Below are 23,030 nucleotides of genomic sequence, written 5' to 3'. Positions count from 1 at the left end.
ACAAGCGCCCTATGGGTAAGCAAATGTTTGACCAAGTAACATTTTTTATTTGAAATATTTTTCTATATTGTACGTAAAACTACGTACAGGACGTACAAAATTTAAAACAAATCAATTTCCTCCTTCAAATCGTATGAGTTCTACCACAACACACGTCAATTAGCATTTTTATCGTTACTAACAATATATTTAATGAGATTAAAGTACCAAAGTACTAACCCTGAAGGTCGCAAACCCCCAGGCAGACCTTTAAAAAGATAAAAAGACAGATGGCAGTCAACATCCCAAGAGCGACATGCGAAGGCACTAACCGATCCCTAGGATCTACAAAAAGAAGAAGAAGAAAAAGTACAACAAATTGAGACAATGAGCACACTTTTGTAAACTTATTTCTAAAATTCCTAGAATAAGTCATTTTTGCATATATAAAAAGCTAATTTAGATATTAATCAAAGGGCCAGAATCCATGTAAAAAAATAACGCGATGTAACATAAATGCTTCAAAATGGTAAATAATTTATTTCTTCATAACGAGGTTCAAGCGTTCGAAGGGTAAAACTGGATATAATAATAATAATAATGTTATTGTTCTAAGTAGCGCTTTTGAATGTTTGTGACAAAATTCAGGTCAACCAACAGTACCAAATAATTTCCGCTAAATCATGTTTTTCCACTGGTTCCGGTTCTAACTTCATTCGCGTCGTGAGATTCTGTTTGCTGTGAAGTTGTGAAGTTATTTCGGAAAATAGTGTTTTATGGGAAATTAGGCACAGGTCGGCCTGCAAGTTTGGGTCGTCGGCGGATGAGGGGATTCCATTTTTTTATATCATACTTAACTACGAGACGATTTGATCGATTTAAATCCAGGTTCTAGATGTGTACGTTAGATATTATGTCTTCCATTTCATTATTAAAATGGCGTAAATTGTATTATTGACGTATACGTACAATAAGATGTTTTGATTGCCGTTTCACCAACTTTCCTCCGCGAAAAAGTTTGAAATTTCACCTGTTGGATTAGCGGATATTCGAATTAATTTACATTCTAACGTTCCGATAACTGAGAAGCATCAGTTCTCTTGATCACATTAATCAAAACGTAATCTAAAACAGATTATATATTTTATACATAATAAATTCGGGAAATTCTCCGCAGGCAAACTGAAAGGTCTTAATACAAACCTATTGAATGTTGTCAATGTTTTTTTTAAGACAACAAATTATTGGATACCTAATAACACTGAATTCCTAGTTGACTGGACAGATTTTATAAATAAATATATTCATTTCTCACTTATTAATATTTACTAAATTGTACTGTTTTAATTCTCAGGCCTGATTTTTGAAATCCAGTATTTCAGTATTAAATCATATTGGAAATTATAAAAGAAAAGTAGATGCTATATCACTCACCCGACTACAACAGCATACAGGCTACTGAGCTATTCTTTTTCTTTTGCTATATTTAAACAGTGGAATTTACTAGCCTCGCTCTTATTACTTTGTCTACTTTACTAAAATGTCGGTATTGTGGAATCCATGCAGTGATGGACGATCAAATAAAAAAAAAACAATGAAACAATGACTTCCTGTGAATAATTTAATCATTCCGCTAATTACGCTGATCAGTGCATATATTTGGTTGCATATAGCGTGTGATGTATTTGACAATTTCATATCAAAACCTAGAAAAAATATAAGCCAAGAAAAATTAACAAATACCATCCCAATCTGGTAACTGAAAAAGTAACAGTTACCTTTTAGGGACATGTATAAATCTGAGCCTTTGTGTAAATATGTACACACTCGAGTGTAATTTTTCAAATCTACAACATAATTTCATTTATAATTTTGAAAAAGATACAAAAAAATCATTCACGTATGCATATATGATTTGTTTAAAATTGTGTGAATAATTATAATAGTAATAAAACCCTTATCCGCACCCCAATGGTGCATAGGGAACTGCGTCATATAAACGCAGTGTTATCTTGATCGTTTACACATGAAGGAAAGGTGATCAGTCCTCCGCTTCAGGTACCAGTCCAGGGTAATATTGAATAAATATGACAGTGAAAAAATCACTTATATTTATTTTACCCCCCTTGGGAATCGAACCCGGGACCTCCAGAACGGTAGCAGAGCGTGCTGACCATTACACTACGGAGGCGGACAAAAATTGTGTGAATACTAAGTAAATTATTACATAAAGAATCATATAATTTACAGACTTCAACTAAAACTTATTATTCATTAATTAATTAATTCAATATGGAAAACCACAGCTATTGAAAAGAATATGTTCATTAACAGTTAACAATGATATGAAGCCATTTTAATGTAAGTTTTACATAATAAATACCACTATTTATTAAAATGTATTGTGGAGTGTGCTTTGGTGGGTTCCGTTTTGATAATTTTCAAACACCATATGATGCGGAATGCTTCGAAACACGTGTCACAATAGATTTTAAGAAATAGTGGTATTTTCCAAGTAAAACTTAAATTTTAAATTGGATAGATATTACCACAAAGTGACTGCCGAGTCAATAAATGAAATAAAAAGCCTATTATAAAGACTGGTCCAACCATAACGCACAATGTTAATTGCAAATAAAACAAAAAGTTTTCAGAGAATTATCTTAATTTTTTTATTATGATAGAAAGATCAATGACAATTATGGGCAAAACAAAATATCGGCCAAATAACACTCTCCTTATCATTCATTGTTCACTTTGTGTAATACCACTTTAAAGTGGTGACGACGCTTAAAATGATCATTAAGGTGGAGACTGACCGGAGCATTTCGTCATAACATCGCTCGCGGCGAGCATCACTGAGCATCCGAAACTATGGATGGAGCGCTCGGCTCAGTGTACTGACTGCCTGAATGCTCGCATTGTAACGTGTTACGTTACAACGAAATGCTCCGGTCAGTCTCCACCTTTAGGCTTTAGCTCTTGAGTGAATTGGACCTTGTAAGCGTGTAAATTCAAGTCTTTATTCAAAATTCATCAGTGATGTCCGTGAGATGTTCAATTGATGACGGCGAGTCGAAGTTGGCGGCTCTTCTGCCACACTAATGTGAACAGTAGCAATGTTTTCCGCAGAACGAACTGGGCGAGCATGCACAGGTGTTTTCACATCTCCTACAGATACAGTTTGATGAATTTTGCCCACAATTATCCCAATAAAATATTTGGACCTTAGATAAACATAATAATTATATTGCAAAATCTCTATTTCAATTTTTTTTAAAGTATTTAACAATTTTTATTTATCACTTTCAGCTACCAGTGTACAGGAGCAGTTGTGTCCGGATGATGGAGCACAGGAAGAAATCACTGGTAAATATATAATAATTAGAAAAAGTACATGAAAAATTATGTCATTTCCCTACAGTGCCGGAGTTCCAGGGTTCGATATCCAAGAGCATTAAAAAAAACATAAGTGATTTTATCTCTTGTATTTATTTATTATAATATCACCTTGGATCGGTACATGGAGCGTAGTACTGATCACCTTGCCTTTATACAATTAACAGCGTGTCAATATGTTGTAGTGCCCTATGCACTATTGGGTGCAGGTGAGGGTTAGAAGAAGGTGAAGAAATCATGCCTTGTTCATTTTACTAAACCATCAATACACTGGACTTTTTGTAATTATATTTTTCAGAGAAGTGTAATATGTTAAAAATCTCAAATATAATATTAAATAATTTTTTTGAGTGTATTGATCAAGGATCGGTTTTGAAGTTGGATAACGTATGATTAAAATTTTTAATAGGATGGTTATATTTTTATTATTAAAATCTAATGAAAAAAGAAAAACAGAAGGAATTAAACTTTAGAAATTTTCATTAATGCCAAGACACTTGACCACGAGGCACTCATATATTTGCGAGTATCGCTAAATTGCTGGCAGTGAAGGGTGAGGAGGGGCTAAGAGCTGTTTCTATTTTTTATTACCGGGAACATATGATAGCATACAAACACGACTCTCAAATTTAGGCTAAGTTTCTCATACCGTGCTTGGTAATAATGATAAGTACACCGAAACACGAGACAAAACATAAAAATTAGTGGTATTTGCCAAGTTGACTCTAAATTTAAATATATATTGATATTACTATGAAGTGGCTGCCGATTCAATTCCTGGAAAAATAAATGTCTTAAGGGCACTTGTGCACTACTTGGAATTTTACTGTCAGGCAGTCCGGTTGGCATAATAAAACAGATGATTGGCTTGGATTTGCTTGCGCTTTTGACTGTCTTTCTTCGGATCGATGCGCTTGATCGGTGCATGATCACGGTGCACCTTATGGTTTCTAGTTGAATACCACTTTAATTTATCAGAAGGGAAGCAAGATGAAAGCGGATTACTTTTAACACAAATTTATTTAGTTCTATCAAATTACAATCAAGAAAATACTTAAAGATAATCGCGTGACTCTAATATGAGAACAGTTGAAGTACGTGTCGATCTGTGGACGAGTGGCGACGAAGTGTGGCGGGGTCGCCCGTTCCGTTCTTTTCTGGTCTCGTGAAGGTAGCTCGCTACGTTGAGCTTGAGTTGCCATATTCGATGTACATTATGTGTGAAGGTTGCCACAACCTAAATTCGATCACGCTAAACTGTAGTAGTCGCTTTTATTTTAAAAAACTGGACTGCCGGACGGTAAAATTCCGTGTAGTGCACAAGCGCTCTAAGAGGGCTTGTGCACTACCTGGAATTTTACCGTCGGCAGTCCGGTTTTGAAAAATAAAAGTGACTCGAATTTACGCACCGATCAAGAGCACCGATCTGAAGAAAGATGGACAAAAGCACAAGCTAATCCAAGCCAATCATCGTTTTAAAACGCTGACTGACGTGCCAGACAGTAAAATTCCGTGTAATTCCGTGTAGTGCACAAACGCCCTGAGACTTTATGAAAGGTTTAAGTTTACAGTAAATGAAAATTGAATTTTAAAAACAGATTTGTTTAATGCTATTTAGGTGCTGAATTTTGGTTTTATAAAATAGCCACTGGTTCTTTTTCAGCTGTTGATAAACTGGTGTGTTCTAAAGATGGAGAATCGGAAGAGATTTCAAACGTAATGGTTCTGGAAGAAACTATGGACGATGATGGCATTCAAGTGACTACGTTAAAAGAGGAGGATTATTCAGAGGAAAATGTAGGCATCGAAGTCAGACTTCTCGATGATAATGAGGATGGATCCGTTCTTATATTGTCTAATATAGATCCAGAACAAATCCTTTGCAAAGATAATTCTGATCCATCGTATGATTCAACACAATTTGTAGAGCAGCCGGAAACGGAAGAAGGTAATCAAAGTACTTGAATTTTTATTACAAATAGAAAATTGATAAAATATATTTTGATTATTACGCAATAAATTTGTACAACCTGCTTCTATTATTCATAGTCATTTAACATAGAAACTAAATATAAAAGACCTATTCATAAATGGATAATGGAAGTGGGTAGATCTGAAATAGATCGCATCATTCGGCCATATCATAATAATTTATTTATTTAAACTTCATGTACAGAAAATAAATAAGCACATTGGCGGGTTAGATATTGTTTTCTAGCAATATCTTCCAACCAACCAATAACAGACTAGTGATATTGGTCAAAACGTTTGATACCTTATATAGCTGTTTGCAATCAGAGAGTAGATAGTACTTGAACATTAAAAAAACATAAATAATTGATGATAATAAGGAAGGCAAAGGAAAAAGGGAGTTTAATTTTCATTGTAGTAAACAATTTTCTTTTGTAGAAAATATATGCGGCGAATGTAGAACAGATCGAGGACCACGAAAAAGACTTGATCGAATGGCGCGATCAGATCAATCAGAACCTAAAATCAGGTGGTGTCAAAAGTCTCTATAATCGGAGGGCATGTATGACTAGATGTATGGATGTGAAGGAAGAGTGTGGCGTTCCATCCTCTCTACCTACCCTTTCAGTAGAAATAGCAGTAATGATGTTAATGAATATATCGCTCACTCCTTTCAACAACGTCATATATCAAAAATCGTCATTTTTCAGTTGTGCATATTTTTGGAATGCCCAGAAAATGTGCTATATCCCAGCAAAAGTGGCATATTTTTAACTTAATATTTACCCGCTACAGAATTACAGTGAATCAGTATTTGCGCCCGTTACTAGTTGTGTAATTGGACAGCTGACCGCCCGGTTAACAGGTTAAGCTGGGTATTGAATTCATAGTTAAATGATAATTCTTTTCAGTTGCGAATGTGGCTATTGGAGAAGAACATGCAGAAGAAGAAATTTACAGTTGTAATAGCTGCGGAATAAGCTTCACCTCCGTTGTCGACCATATACAGAATTTCCATAGTGACCAGGAAGTAGTCGTGGAGGTACTATAATAAAAAATAATAAAGTAAATAGTATCGGTATAAAGTGTTTTTGGATGCTTAAAGTGGTATTTTCCTGACAGATGGCGCGAAATGATGACGGTACGCTGGAAGACATGACACTTCTGCAAGTGATGGCCACCGAGGATGGGGAGGAAACTGATGATGCGGAAGAAGAAATGCTTCCAGAGAATAGGAAGAAGAATATCCTCTTGGAGAATGGAGAAATTTTATCGGCACCTCAGGCTGTTGACGCACAAGGTGAGCATTGATTAACTTCTGGTGTCATTAATCTTTGTCTAATGCAAGGGTGGCCAACCCGCGGCCCGCGGGCTGCATGCGGCCCGCCGAGTGTCTACTTGCGGCCCGCGGAGCAAATCACACATTTTTTCCTTTAGTGTACACAAAACCACCAAAAGAACATTCCATCGTGCGTAGTTTGTATCATATCCCATATATGGGATTATTTTACTATCCCGGCAAGACCCATAATGGCGTCAAGTAGCAAAGATGTTGGACTAAAGAAGAGACGACTAACAGAAGAACTGAGAAGTTTTTAAGGCAGATTACTAAAAATGTTGGCCACCCATGGTCTAATGTATCCTACTATCTCTGCCTTCATAGAATGATATCTGTCTAAATAATCTCAAAGAAAAATGTCCTTTTGTAAAGTCGAATGACAAAATAAAGCGGCTGGTGCAGTCAGATATAATACACCTGTCTCGCTCGCACCACAATAGTAAGTTGAGGGCTCGTGTTTAATTTATATAAAAATATCAATTACCTGCAGTGCTGCATAGGTCGGCTGTCCAAACTCAAAACACAGTAAGAGACATTTTTTTTGCAGTACTTTTTTTTGCATTTTTGGACAAAGTAGATTCTACTTAGTCTAAAAATGCAAAAAAAAACGTACTGAAAAAAAATGTCTCTTACTGTGTTTTAAGTTTGGACAGCTGAGGTGCCTTAACACCTTATTTACCAACAAATTTTTGAAAGATTTACCTTAAAATCCAAGCATATTTGTACCAATAGCATAAAATGCACGCAATTAAAAAATACATTCTTAATTTCTGTATCAATAGTTTGATTATTATAATTTTTATTATACATATTAACTACCAAAAACTGACTAGTCGGCTTTTCGCTGCTAACTGTAAACAACCAAACACTGTTTAGTCAGTTTTTTACCCTACGCACTGGAAATAATTCTCGCAATTATGTGTATCGTTATACCGATTTCAAAGTTGAACTAATCATTTAAAAGAGATTTTTACTAGAAATATAAAATGTGTCTAGAATGGCAGAATGTGAGTATTGTGAGAATTATTTCCAGGACATAGGGTAAAATCATGATAATGTTGCAGTATTCCGATGCAGTTAGCTCTAGGTACCGTAAGGGGAAAGAACGGAGTTCAATTTGAGCATGTTTGGTTATCAGAAAAGGTCTATACTTTATTGTACCTAGACTAATAATATAATATCCCTGATTTTTATTGTTCAAATATAATTTTGGTAACAGAGCGATTCCGGACACCTCAACTCCTCAACACTCTGCACGAAGAACAGTGCGTTGACAGAGACGGGCGACTCTACACGAGAAAGGTGGTGCAGATAGAAAGGTTCTGGGATGAGGACACCACCATCAAGGATGAGAGCGTATGGGTAGATGAATCTAAAGGTACCTAACAACTATATTGTCCATCTAATATGCAACATGATCAGACCAAACAGGGCCCGACTTTCTCGGGGATAGAAACCAGGGCAGTCTAAAGTAGACCCTTAAAACTATTAACACATTATGCTTCGAATATTGAAAGCATTAACTTTGTGGATCATATTGATATATTATTTTGAGAAATAAAAAGACTTTGTGTTTTGATCCACTCACATTTTTATTAACCAACTAGTTTCGGCAACAACCTGTTGCCCTCTTCAGGGTTTATTACTTTGTTGTAACATAAACATAGTGTCAGTCATAAATTAAACCCTGAAGAATGCAACAGGCCTAAACTATGTAGTTGGTTAATAAAAATATGAGTGGATCAAAACACAAAGTCTTTTTATTTCTCAAAATAATATATTAACACATTGACTGCCAAATTAGAAAATATACCATCCTTGGGGCCACAACTGTAAACGGACTGCATCCAAATGTGAACATTGCTGTTAATTTTTTTTTAAGTTAAACGTTTTCATGAAACTCAAAGCGATAAAAATGTAAAAGAGTCCACACAGAAAGTGCATACATTTACTTTACATAGCAAACGTAAAGCGTGTCCAATTCACAGAACGTAAAATCGAATCCATGATTGGAGTCACATTTAACTCACGCAACCTCTTGACCAAATACAGCGTGAGTTAACCTGTCCGGGGGTGAGTTTCTGCGGACAAAACTGTATCTGGGAAGTGAGTTTTTTTGTTGTTTTTTTTCTTTTTTTGATTTTATATCATAGTCGATGCTATAAGCAATATATTTTCTTGAATTTTTTTTATTTACACCAGCAAACAAGATTTATCGAAACATTGATAATATTGACATAAATCGTTTTCAATATGTTTTGATATAAGTCATGTTTTGTATCCTTTGAGGAAAATTTGGTGTACACATGTACGGCCATACTCTCGGACAGGTTAAATATAACCCACATGGCGTATAACATGTTAATAATCAAAATTATTATTTTTTCAGTCACAAAATGTGATTATACAATTCTTATTATATTGTTTTCCATTTTGTTTCAACAACTAAAAATTGTTATTTATTGATTTGGCGTTTAATTTGTAGAACTCCATTTTAATTTATGTATTAATTTCAAATCAAGCACAGATTTTGAAGTCTACTAAGTATTTTATTAACAAAAACACATAAAAAAATACATTGTGACAGTTGTTTCGCCTTGTTAGAGCATTATCAAACGAATGTCAGACATTCGTTTGATAATGCCCTAACAAGGCGAAATAATTGTCACAATTTAATTTTTTATGTGTTTTTGTTAATAAAATACAACTTAGTAGACTCAAAAATCTGTGTTTGATTCAAAATTTATACATAAACTAAAAATTGTTTTATAAAAATGATTTAGCATATTTCTATGTTTTGATCTTCATTGATATTATGTGATATAAATGTTTTCATTTTCAGAGGAAGAAGGAGAAGAAAATAAAACTGCTATGGCGACAGTTTCAAAGATATATTACTGTTCGCGCTGTTTTATGCATTACCCAAATCTGAACAGGTTTGAAAATCATACATGCAAACCTTCCCAAGGTGAGTTTTTCGTGCAAATCTTTCTGTGCAAACTATTGTATTTATTTAGTTTTTAATAAATTTCAATTTAAATTTGCTTATTTTAATATAAGAACAAAAACATTATAAAGAAAGTTGCAAAACATAAAAAAAAATCACGGAGTTATACTCTTTGTGTAAAATAATAAAAATCTCAATGATTAAAGAAAACACTTTGGTTTTTACCACTTGAGTTTTATTATCGACTACATGTTTCAGAAGTTAAACTTCCATCATTCAGGTCTGTATAATAACTAAAATATAAAATATAAAATTGTTCTATAAATAAGGAGAGGGGAAAGTAAGGGGAAGGGGTTAGTCAAGGAACGGAGTTTGAAAACAAAGGAAAAATGGAAAGCAATGGCAAAGAATTTTGAAACAATATATTATTTAATAAATTATTATTAGAATTCAGGTTTTTTTGTATTTCTAAATTTTCAAGATAATTCATAATTTGGCCTTTATATGGAACAAGGTGTAATAATTTTAATTTATGAGTGAAATGAGTGATTAGTATCTATTATATGATTTGCAAATTCCGAAAAATAATTACTAACAAGACCGCTATTTATAGAACAATTTTATATTTTATATTTTAGTTATTATACAGACCTGAATGATGGAAGTTTAACTTCTGAAACATGTAGTCTATAATAAAACTCAAGTGGTAAAAAACGAAGTGTTTTCTTTAATCATTGTAACATGTCTTACCACAAAGTCAATGCCGAAACAATAAATAAAATAAAAATCTCATTTATTTTAACTGCAGACAGTTCCATATTGAATTGTTGGGTAATATATCCAAAATTAAACACGATTATTGGATTGAATTCTACTTTTATTCACAAATATATGGTAATATGTGACGCATTTCGTCTTATTAAGACATTATCAAACACTCATGAGTGTTTGAGTGTCAGAATTAAGTATGTAGTTAGCGTTTTAGGAGATTAGTTCATTTCGAAAATTCGATGTAGAAAGTGTCTTATACGCCCGAAAATAGGCGTAATTTATTTTATATATTTTTTTGTTTATTTATATTTGTAGATAATGGTCAGTTGATAACATACACCAAATATCTCAAAATTGACAAAAATTTAGTTAGAGCACTTTACGTAGGGCACGTCGACATAATACTGTATGTGTCTTTATGAATTTAAATTTGAATATAATATAATATTTTGTTGCTTTCAGGAAAATACAAATGTGAACACTGCAGTGTTAGCTATAATAACTCCAAATCGTTGTGCGCTCATATGAAAGTACACAAGTCATTGAAAAGGACCGATAAATGGGTTACTATGAAAACATCAGGTAAAATATACCTTTTATATAATGTCACGGGGATACTGAAGAAAACTGACAAGTCAGTCTGTGAAATTTTAAAATAAGTACAACTGAATGTTCAAAACCTTTCTAGGTTACATAAATTCTTTTCTTATTTTCAATCGTTACATTGCTCTAACATTCTGAATTGAAGCTTAAACAAAGGTAAAATGATCACTTTATCCAGCCAATGACAGACTTTAATATTCTGATTCTGATTTTTCAGAAAAAAAGTGCAAAACACCTTTTTTCTGTGTTGATTTTGAGTTGATGTTAAATTTTATGTAATATAACTAGAGTTTTCTTTTTAACCACTTTGTTTATTGGTAGTTTTCTTCGAGCGATTTCGACAAGAACCTTGTCATCTTCAGGGATAAACATACACATGTTAATCCCTGATGATGACAGTGTTCTTGTCGAAACCAGTTAAGAAAAGTACCAATAGAAAAAGTGTTTTTTTGAAATTTTTATTATTAAAGGAATAACCCACAAAGCGTCTATTTTAGATGCTTGTCTGCAGGTAGGATAGTAAGAAAAGGGAATTTCAATGTGAAAAATACATCACAAACACCCAGACCAATTGCAAATAAATTTTTCTTGAGTTCATTTTGCAATTGGCGGTAATCGAACCTGCAACACCAGTTTCCTAGTCGAGCGTCTACCCAACTACGCCACAGTACCTGTTTAAAACAAAGTTCTAGTTTTCTTTTATAAAATATGCTAAAAAAGATGTGTAAATTTGTCTTCTCTCAGCCGGCCCCCTGGGCCCTTATCGCTGCGGCGTGTGCGACACCATCTTCCCGTCCAACAAGTCGCTGCTGCTGCACGGGCGCATGCACGAACCCGTGAAGCAGCGCCTGGTGGAGGGCCCCGCGGAGTACGCGCCCTCGGGCAGCCCCGCGGCCCCCGGCGAGCGCTTCCACTGCGCCCTGTGCGACAAGTGGATGCACGTCGGCTACCGCAAGATCCACGAGACGGTCCACACCGGGCAGGTAAATGCGCAATTCCGCCAATCTTCAACTTCTATTTATTTGTAAATTACCTGTAATCAAATTCAACATCTTCGTATTATACTAAGTATCATTAAAATGGCGATGAAAGGTTCTTAGGTGCACAAAATTAATAAAACCATTAAAAACAAAGTTTTCACATCAATAATAAAAACCCAATCCACACTTCGCAATGATGACACGTTATGACAATAGATCTAGTACATTTGTTATGACTTATTTAGTGATGGGATTCAAGATTATCAAGATTTTTTTTTTACCTAATGTCCAAGCGACTCTGAAATCTAGCTACGACTTATGCAACACCGTTTATCATGTCCCTACTCAGGCTTCAACTTTATAAGTTTTATAGTCTATGCCTACTCGTAAGTGGATTTACTCTTTATGTTTAGAGTTACTATAATTTCATGTAATTCATGAGTGAAAATTCTAGGCAAAAACACTCGCGGATTTTCAAGAAACGGTTCGCCCTTTAGGTACTACCCCTACCCCCCCCCTATAAAAAAATAGTTTCATACATTTATTGATTTATTTGTTTTTTATTCTGCGCATAAACAGAACATTCACGTAACAAATGAGTATGCTCCAAATGCAAGCGTTTATCTTTCACGAAATTCTTTTTATTAAGTGCAATTGAATTTTTCCACAATTTTTTTCATCTTTCCAATGTTTTTTTCTTTTTGTGAGGTTCAAATATTTTGACAACGTGGTGGATCAAGTAAACCGAGCGTGCTCCGGTACATGATCTGAATCGAAATATTGTGTGACGACAAAGGGTTAAGGACAGGTTTGGCGAACTCTAAAAATTTTAAAACCGGCTGAATCCTACCACTGGACTTAATCGAAGTCCCATCCCAGTAAAAAGAAATGTGCGATGCGGAGTAGGTGCAATGTTTTAGCGTTTGAGCTCTTGTATTTTTTTTATTGCTAGATTGATGTATGTATTCCTTTTAAATAATATACGAGATCTATTGGATAAATTTATATATCGTACATGGTATCCTTTCTCACACAATAAGTTGGTTGTGTGTTTTTACCTTTGCCAAACCCGGGAAACTGACTCACCAAACCCCTGGGGTTAAGAACCACCGGTCTAGAATATGAAATTAAAATTAGTGACGGCAGTCTGCTAAAACCACGGTGACCAAATTAAAAAAAACAAACTATGCACTCTTTAATACCGTGTTATTGCGGTATATTCTGGATAATAATAGAGACATTCTTGCAGGTGGAATTCAATTGCAATATTTGCAACAGGAAGTTCTTCACCAAGGAGAACTTGGATATGCATATGAACGTTCACTCCGTTGACAAGGTAGGGAAATATTTTTACTATTTATTTTATGATTGAAAAATAATATTTCTACCATCCACAGGGAAAAGTCAAGTAATTAATAGTCTGCCAACAATATGAAGCCAAGAAAATGAATAAAATTTTCCTTATAAATGTTTCAATAAGCTATTCTCATAGATCTGGTGCAGTTTGTGTATCTTATGAATTTGATACATCGAATGAAGTGATTTTTTTAATGAACATACTTCCTAGGGAGCGGAGTAAATGTACCGAGTGACCTGAAATAATTCTGCATCAAGGACTTTATAAGGAAATATTTGTTAGCCAAATTATTTATTAGTTGGGGCATTCATTGGTCGACATATTATTGTACATGATTGGGATTTTTTTCCTCTACACCAGTGCTCCGCCACCTTTTCTCACCTACGTCACACCGAAATTCTTCCTAGAATTCTGCGGCAAATCAAAAGCTAAAAATATAGACTATTCTAAAATTTTATTAATTGATTCGGTAGTCACTTTGTGGTAAAATCTATCCATTTTTAATTAATGTTTTACTTAGTAAATACCACTATTTCTTAAAATCTACTATCTATCTATGTTCCCACTGATAAGAAATATATATTTTTTTTAAATAAAAAAAAAATAATAAGAAACAGCTACTACCCCCTCTTCAACCTTCAACGTCCCAAGGAACAACTCTAAAATTTAGAATTAGCTTCACATGGTGAAAATGATGCAGAATGCATTGAAACATATGTCACAGTAGATTTTAAGAAATAGTGGTACATATTTATTAAGTAAAACATTATTTAAAAATATTCTTAAATTATTAAGTTATAATTATTCTGTACTACATTTCGAAAAATAGACAATATTATTAAATATAATATGTGTTTGTGTATCAAATACATAATAAAAAATTGTAAAATGTCAAATACATTGAATCTGACTATGGTACATCTGTATTCGGCTCACGGCACACTGGTTGGGGAGTACTGCTCTACACTATACCTTCCGAATAACGTTCTTTATATACATTTATTGTAATTCATTTTTTTATATTCTCGTTTTCTTAATTGTCAATGCTCGTAACTCCAAATATTAGGAGACTGTGAGAAATTACGTGGTATGCACACATATGCAGTAGCTTGCTTTGTATTTATGTTTATGCCACCTCGAATGACATATTCTTTTTCATATATATTTTTTTAAATATGTTTTGTATGTCTTGAAAATTTCAACAACAAAGAAGTGTAAGTCTTCCGCAGAGTTACGAGTATTTCTACAATTAGGGTGACGATTATATATTGGTTTTCAGGTACCAAACGTCAAGAACAGTAGGCGATTGCCATACGAATGCAACTACTGTAACAGGCAGTTTGCGAGGCCGCACGAGAAAGTAAAACATGAAAGGATTCATACAGGTATTTTGTATATACATATATATTTTCTTATTTCAGTTGATTGAAGCAGCTGGTTAACACACAACGGGTGTTTTTTTACGCCTGCGGAGCACTGGCGACGGGATTCGAAAATTGTGTACAATATTTAGGACCTTAACAAAGAGATTGGTGCATAATATTAATATAAAAACATCCTTCTTTTCTGACTTTGAAATGAGGTCGCCGCAGGAGGTAAAAATATCACCCTTGCCATCCTTAAGCATAAATCGACCGAACGGGTAGAAATACCTTTCCCGTCCATAGTGTGTTAATTATGCTAAATATCCAGCGTCGCCTCATGTGTCCCGATTGAACAGATTCAACACATATACATATTATGTGGCTAAAACTGAGCAAATTATTGTTTTTTTATTATCAAACGGTTGACATGACTAAATACTTATGTAAATTAACTTATGTCAAAATTACATGGATTGATTAACGTAATTTTGCGCAGTATACTCGCAGTATTTAAGAAAATATTTGATTTAATATTATCATTGATATTACTGTTGAATAAATAGTATACATATATGGTCAATGAAGTCAAATTTAATATGGGTCATTTTACATTGCGTTTATTTAATTATTTAGTTTTGCTAATTTTAAATTTATTTTTCAGGGGAGAAGCCTCACAGTTGTGACATTTGTGGAAAATCTTTTCGAGTTTCGTATTGTCTCACTTTGCACATGCGTACGCACACAGGTGCTCGCCCTTATGTGTGCGGTGTTTGTGGCAAAAGGTATATTAGAATGACTTAAATACATATCAATATTTACCAGATAAATGTCAGTTATATTGTACTTTACACTTTTGTAGAATTACGGTTAGGAACAGTTTTATTAACCAGTTGCCAGTTTATCCCGAGCGTGACTCGGTCAAGGAGTTTGTGTTTCATTTATAAGCAAATACATACATAAATATACAAATACATAAATTTATTTGCCCGAGCCAAATATATTTTGTAACTGCAGAGAGTTGGTAAAATTCCATATTGAATTGTTGGGTAATATATCCAAAAATTAATCACGATTAATGGATTGAATTCTAATTTATTTACATATATGATATGTGACGCGTTTTGTCTTATTAAGACATTATCAAACACTTCAGTGTTTAAGACGAAACGCGTCACATATCATATATCGAGAACTCCTTTCAAGAACGTCATAAATCAAAAATCGTCAATTTTCAGTTGTGCATGTTGTTAGAATGCCCAGAAAATGTACTACATCCCAGCAAAAGCGGCATATTTTTAACTAAATATTTACCCGCTACAGGGCAGAAAGTGTTGTTTTTGCATTTTAAAGAAAAGGTATTGTTTGATTATTATTTTAAGTATATTAAATATTTTTCATATGGAGAAAAAACATTCAGGTTTTACCTAAAAAGATCTGTTGCACAGTAAAAAGTTCAATAAGTGGCTTGATATTTATTTTTAATACATTGTATTATATTTTTAAACTTTAAAAACGTTCTCCTGAAAAATCAAGTTTTTTGATTTATGACGTTCTTGAAAGGAGTGAGCGATATGTAAATAAAACACAATTCAATCCATTAACCGTGTTCAATTTTGGATATACATATTACCCAAAAATTATATTTATGTATTTGTTTTTATTGACTAACCCGAGCAGTGTTCGGGTAGTCCTGTTTTGAGATGTTTGGTGATGATTTCCTGCACCCACGAATTTTCTTATCAAAATTTACCTGTTAAGTGGTTAAACACTACAACACTGAGATATGATTTGGATTATCTATTTCAGTGATTGTATAAATTTAAATAGAAAATCTTTGCATGTACGATGAATATAGAAATTAACAACATTTGTTATGATCCTGGGTTCATAACAGATGGATCATTGTTATAATCCTGGGTTCATAACAAATAGCGTCAGGTTGTGGTCCCGTGGTTAGTGTCGCGGACTCTTAAGTCAGAGTTTCTCGGTTCAAATCCACGCTACCACAATTTGATATGTACCTATTTCTAATAATGAGCTGCTGAGGCTCACAGAAACAGTAAAAACACAAATATTTCTCTTTATTTAAAAAAATAATAAAAAAAAAATCTTTATGATTATAAAAATTGTTGACATTTTCGATAAAGTTATAAAAAAAACTAAAATGTATTTTTTAAAATTTGGTGTTATAGATTTAAGGCCCACAGCGTGTTTAACCATCATGCGCTTACTCATTCAAACGTAAGAGCATACAAATGCACATTCTGTCCGAAGGCCTTCAAAACTTCAGTTCAATTGGCAGGACATAAAAATTCTCACACAAAGCCATTCTCCTGTACTGAGTGCAATCGGTAAGTAACAAATTATCAGATATTTATTTGATTTCACTATGGGAAATATGTATGAATCAATGTAAGGTACGAAATTTAAAATAATGGAAATTCTGTATTCTATCCATTGCTATACTCCAAACATTGATGTCTTCAAAAACATATCGCTCACTCCTTTCAACAACGTCAAATATCAAAAAACTTGATTTTTCAGGAGATCGTTTTTAAAGTTAAATAATAAATTAAAATGTATTAAAAATAAAAATCAAGTCACTTCTTGAACTTTTTACTGTGCAACAGATCTTCTTAGGTAAAACCTGAATGTTTTTTCTCCATGTGAAAAATATTTATTATATTTAAAAAAATAATTAAACAATACCTTTTCTTCAAAATGCAAAAAACAACACTTTCTGCCCTGTAGCGGGTAAATATTAAGTTAAAAATATGCCGCTTTTGCTGGGATATATTACATTTTCTGGAAATTCCGAAAACATGCACAACTAAAAATTGACGATTTTTGAAATATGACGTTGTTGAAAGGAATGAGTGTCTCTTACATTGACCGAATTTGAATGATTTTCCAAAAGTTGCTACAATGTACATCTGATAATTGATAGAAATTTGTGAGTAATGAAAGCGCAGTATTCAATTCTAGAGTCTGATTTAGAGCTCTATGAGAAGAAGATAAGTACATATTGTGGGTGTACTGGCAACAAACATTAACTCAAAATATGCGATTTTGACTTAATATATATTTGATATATTTCAGACCTTTTGCATCATTGTACGCAGTTCGGGTCCACATGGAAACTCATAAGCGTCAAAATAACCTAAAGTATAACTGTGAATACTGCGGAGCGAGTTACGCTAGGTCATTCGCTCTTAGAGATCATCTCAAGGCGCAGCATGATAGTGTTGTGGTAAGAAAATACCTTATTATTTATTTATGCAAAATAATCCACTATTGCCCCAAACATATTACTCAAATAATAATATATGTATTATTTCGAGAAATAAAAATACTTTGTGTTCTGATCCACTCACATTTTTATTAACCAACTAGTTTCGGCAACAACCTGTTGCCCTCTTCAGGGTTTAATTTATTACTGTATTAGTAATAAATTAAACCCTGAAGAGGGCAACAGGTTGTTGCCGAAACTAGTTGGTTAATAAAAATGGGAGTGGATCAGAACACAGTATTTTTATTTCTCGAAATAATATATCAATATGATACACAAAGTTAATGCTTTCAATATTAAAAAATATATATATATATATATATATATATATATATATATATATATATATATATATATATATATATATATATATATATATATATATATATATATATAAATATATTATATCATTACATTTATTAATAAGACATTATTTTGGATACCAATTATTTTAGGATGATTCTTATATCCTGCCTGAGGAACGGGTTACAAAACTTTCTATTCTGGGAAAGAATGATGATGATGATGTTCTGGTAATTATATTTTTGTCTTATATTTTAAAAACATATATATGTATTTGTATAAAAGCTAATGTTGATAGAAGAGCACATTGTTTAATAAGATGTATTTTTTTTACAGATGGAAAAAGTAGACTCAAACGAGAGTGATGCTGAAATAATATAAAAAAGTTATTTGTATTCAAATTTAAAAGTGATAAACTTTGCCCTTTCGTACCAAAATATTATTAACATCAGTTAGGTTAAGATTTTTGGTTTATTCCCGTCAGTTCCGAAAATCCAAAAAATATTTATTTTAAATTTTTCGTGGTTTTTGTAATCTATTCGTTACTCATTCTTCTTTCCAACTGAGTGTGAGGAATTGGATTATGATAACGCTCGGTATTTCTTTGTTACGTCACACATGGAAGGTCTGTTATGCCACACTATATACATTATCGTCTAAAACCTGTCAGATATAGGTGGAAAATGGCTTCAAAGTTGGCCCATCACTCTAAACTCCCTTACGCTAAGTCCGTAATTTTTTTAAATTTATGTGTGTTTATGAACTAAATTTGATATTGAAAAGCACAATCCTAACAAACAAAATAAAATGTGAGAATTATTTTTGCAATAGTTTTAAGTAATTGTCATACTGAATCCATCAAGTCTGACACAAAATACCAATTTTCTCAGTCAAAATACCAAGTTCAGATAACATGAAAAAGTGACTTTTAATAGAAGGTCTTATGATACATTTTTTCACGCCATTATTATCTAAAAATAAAATTTTATTTTCAAATTTTATTATTTTTGCCCTCTAAAATTTGGCAAAGTGAGCAAAACAGGGATTAGTAAAACAGGCCTCAAATTATATTTACATATTTACTACACATTTGTAAAACTTTTTTTTTTCTTCATTGAAATTATTGACTCGTTTAAATATTTAACCGAGGCTGATGAATATAATAAAAATATGATAAGGTATATTTGCGCATGTAATTATATTTATGTTGGAAACATATTTTTGATAAAGTTAACAATTTTATATTATTTCATTAACCTTTCCCTTACGGTGCTAAAAAAACTTTCGCGTGCAATGGTGATTTGTACACCATATGAAAATGTTATTTAAAAATGGTAAAATGTGAATATTCCTAAATTTTGCTTTTATTGTTGAAGTTGAAACAATTTTGTAATGTTAGCTCTGGTAAGTATCTGAAAACGAGAAAAAAAAATACATCACAAGTAGCCGCAATAGCTAGCGTTGCAACACAACCTCCACAGAGGACGATCTGCGCGCTACTGACGTTACTAAACACGCTAAGACATGCGCGTATATGCAAAGCACGGCACATGCACACACACAGAAACGTTTGTGTATTGGTGATTTTATTCCCGATTTTTTCAAAAATTATTTATTTCCATCGCTGCAATAATAATATTTTTATGTAATACGTAATATTTTACGGAAGAATACAAAAATTACTATTAAATTTTATATTGATATTCTCATTTTGAAAGTCGAGTTGTAGTAAATACGTATCACTGGGAGGGAAAGGTTAATTGATTCAGCAGTCACTTTTGGTAAAATTTATCCATTTGAATTTAATTTTTACTTAGTAAATACCACTATTTCTTAAAATCTACTTTGACACGTGTTTCGATGCATTCCGCATCATTGTCAAGCCTTTATAAGTCATGATTCTAGTAAACCTATAGACACAAATAAAAATTATTACATGTACCTACTTCAATTAAGGTATTATTTATTGAAAAGAATTGGTGACAGAATGTTTTTATATTTTGATGAACTGAAAATTGTAATTAATTAAGATGGTATCAAGTATTATTTATTTTCAGGGACCAGGCCCTATCGTCCTTGGGCCGTTGCCCATATAATAATTTGATGGCTATGCCAATTTCAACCTCCAATTATTAAATGTGTACTTAGTTTAAAGGTGCCATACTTTTTTTAAAGCCTATAATTGAAATTTGTATATTTTGGGAAATTAATTTGTTAGTTTTAAATTATGTATGAAAATCATATACGAGTATCTACATTGTTTATTATTATGTGCCATGATCTCGTTAATCATGTTTAATTTTTTTTTTTAATTTCTACAATGTAATTCTATTAATATTCTGTAATTCTACAGTATTTCGCTTACAGATTAGGATAAATTTATTGACTTTTTTCTCTACAATAATATAAAAGTATATATTTTAATTCCTTCCTCAAATATAATTTTCTGTTTCAAACTTTACTTTTGAGTTATATTAATGCCAGTTAGGAAATATTATTTTATTTTAGAAAATCTGCAATGTCCTTCGATCAAAGTGTGCCTCAAAGTGTACTTTGAGTGGATTTAATAATATTACACATTCTTTACATAGAGCTGACTTCAAAAATATTTTGCCGAAAAATAATTGATAAAACCATAAACTTTTTATTTTTGATATTTTACCCGATAATAAATCTCTTTCAAACTCTTGAATTTTGTCACCATAGTTATTATAAGGTTGGCTGTCCAAACTTAAAAGACAGTAAGGGACATTTTTTTTGTAGTACGTTTTTTTTGCATTTTTGGACTAAGTAGAAGCTACTTAGTCCAAAAATGCAAAAAAAAACGTAGTACAAAAAATGTGTCCCTTACTGTGTTTTAAGTTTGGAGAGCCGAGGTGGTGATAGCATTTTTCTATATTAACACATTCTTGTCGGGCGGATCTCTATGTATATTACACTCTCATGGTTTATTAAATTTAAACCAGCGCTATAAAACAACAATCTTACACCCAAGACGACAATCATCATACTAAAATAATTAAATAACCAAGAAAGCTATTTAGTTTCTGAAATTTGACTACCCCCATTGAGCTTCAATATTTATGATACTGTTGACAGACCTGACCCTGAATATTGTAATGTTTCCATTTGAAGTTGTCACTTGAATCATTAGTTATGATGTGGTATTTTGCGCTTACATTCAAACCCATATATTATATATATGTGCCCCGCAAACAACCAACTGGACGGTTCCGAGAAAACCTATTTATATGTGACCCGCTTCCTATGCACAATTAATATGGGATTTATATGTCCCGACAACAATGTGTTAACATGTTATTTCCTTTTCACACTTTTCGACAAGAAGTAGAAATAACTCAAAGAAATGCTATCATCACCAAAACTATCCTTGTTCATTTTTTATGTCTATGTGTAAAATAAAACTGAAAAAAAACACCTGTAAATAATTCCCAATAAAAAATAATCCAAAGATTACAAAACCTTTTTTTATTTTTTTAATTCTCTTGTATTTAAAGCCTTATTTGATGGACCATGTGAGTGAGGAGGAATCCATTAGTTGAAAGCACAAACTAATGAAATAAGCAGGAAAAATGTGTTCTTACTATATTGGTGACCATTGTCATAAACACACTTTGGACGGGAAAGGTATTTCTAACTGGTTGGTCGATTGATGCTTAAGGGCGGGAAGGGTATTTTTACCTCCTGCACAGGGCTCATTTCAAAAGCAGAAAAGAAGGAATTATACTATTATGTTTTTATATAAATGTTGTATATAACAGTACCAATCTCTTTGTTAAGGTCTTGACACATTTTGGACGGGTGTCTTTTTACGCCTGCAGATCCCTGGTGATGGGATTTAATAATTGTGTACATACAGTTTTTTTTTCATTCCGCACCCCAATGATGCATAGAGCACTGCATTATATAATAATAATAATAAAACCCTTATCCGCACCCCAATGGTGCATAGGGCACTGCGTCATATAAACGCAGTGTTATCTTGATCGTTTACACATGAAGGAAAGGTGATCAGCCCTCCGCTTCAGGTACCAGTCCAGGGTAATATTGAATAAATATGACAGTGAAAAAATCACTTATATTTATTTTACCCCCCTTGGGAATCGAACTCAGGACCTCCAGAACGGTAGCCAAGCGTGCAGACCATTACACTACGGAGGCGGACTAAAGATCAGCCCTCCGCTTCAGGTACCAATCCAGGGTAATATTCAACATACAGTTTTTAGACTTTAGACCATGGGTCGGCAACCTTTTGTTGTAAAAGGGCCAAATATTTTTCATGGGGATCAGTGCGGGCCGCACTTGCAGTAGGTATACATACAATATTTATGTACAAATATTTTAGTTTTAAAAATAAAACGCTAAGTGTATATTTTAATGACATTTATTGTATTTAATATAATCAATGAGATTCCCTTCGCTCCCTTTCTCGCTTCCTTTCTTCTTCTTCTTCTTCTTTTTTTTGATGGCTTTTCACCCTTCTTGGGTGTTATAGCCAGTGTCGAGTTATTCTTTATATACACTTTTTACATTTGACTTATAAGTGTTAGTATTCCTGTTAGTAGGGTTAGTTTTATTAGTTATGTTAGTTTGTTTAGTGAGTTATTTTAGTAAGTTATCATACACCTTTACAAATTTATACAATTAATTTTAAGATATTTACAAATTATTTTATAAACAAGTTTGTTAGGGGAGGTTAGTAAGGTT

The 23,030-nt window shown here is 32.8% G+C and overlaps 1 protein-coding gene across 2 annotated transcripts; it reads left to right on the top strand.

The window, feature by feature from the left end:
• The first annotated feature begins 681 nt into the window (after nucleotides 1–681).
• On the top strand, nucleotides 682–21,784 carry LOC148304299 (uncharacterized). Of its 2 annotated transcripts, XM_088268676.1 has the most exons (17): nucleotides 694–878; nucleotides 3,292–3,348; nucleotides 5,042–5,326; nucleotides 6,261–6,391; nucleotides 6,472–6,649; nucleotides 7,908–8,066; nucleotides 9,531–9,656; nucleotides 10,869–10,988; nucleotides 11,754–11,992; nucleotides 13,239–13,325; nucleotides 14,413–14,433; nucleotides 14,626–14,731; nucleotides 15,372–15,492; nucleotides 16,903–17,061; nucleotides 17,810–17,960; nucleotides 18,455–18,532; nucleotides 18,639–19,734. In XM_088268676.1, exons 1-17 carry the CDS (start codon nucleotides 875–877, stop codon nucleotides 18,681–18,683), a joined length of 2,067 nt encoding a protein of 688 aa, XP_088124802.1. In that variant the 5' UTR covers nucleotides 694–874; the 3' UTR covers nucleotides 18,684–19,734. The 2 variants fall into 2 exon arrangements, with proteins under 2 accessions (XP_088124803.1, XP_088124802.1); XM_088268677.1 differs by lacking the exon at nucleotides 14,413–14,433 and having other exon boundaries at nucleotides 682–878; nucleotides 18,639–21,784.
• The last annotated feature ends 1,246 nt before the right edge of the window (nucleotides 21,785–23,030 follow it).

This window comes from Brachycentrus maculatus, unplaced genomic scaffold (assembly GCF_059751285.1).
Source record: "Brachycentrus maculatus isolate JH-2025_06_01 unplaced genomic scaffold, ASM5975128v1 h1tg000326l, whole genome shotgun sequence".
Lineage (NCBI taxonomy): Eukaryota > Metazoa > Arthropoda > Insecta > Trichoptera > Brachycentridae > Brachycentrus > Brachycentrus maculatus.
This window is presented reverse-complemented; position numbering and strand designations above follow the sequence as displayed.

Bases quoted from the DNA above. Each gene is read 5' to 3' on its own strand.
- LOC148304299 (XM_088268676.1), top strand. The intron at 6,392-6,471 runs GTACTATAATAA...TTTTCCTGACAG, and splicing joins ACCAGGAAGTAGTCGTGGAG to ATGGCGCGAAATGATGACGG. The intron at 18,533-18,638 runs GTAATTATATTT...TTTTTTTTACAG, and splicing joins ATGATGATGATGATGTTCTG to ATGGAAAAAGTAGACTCAAA.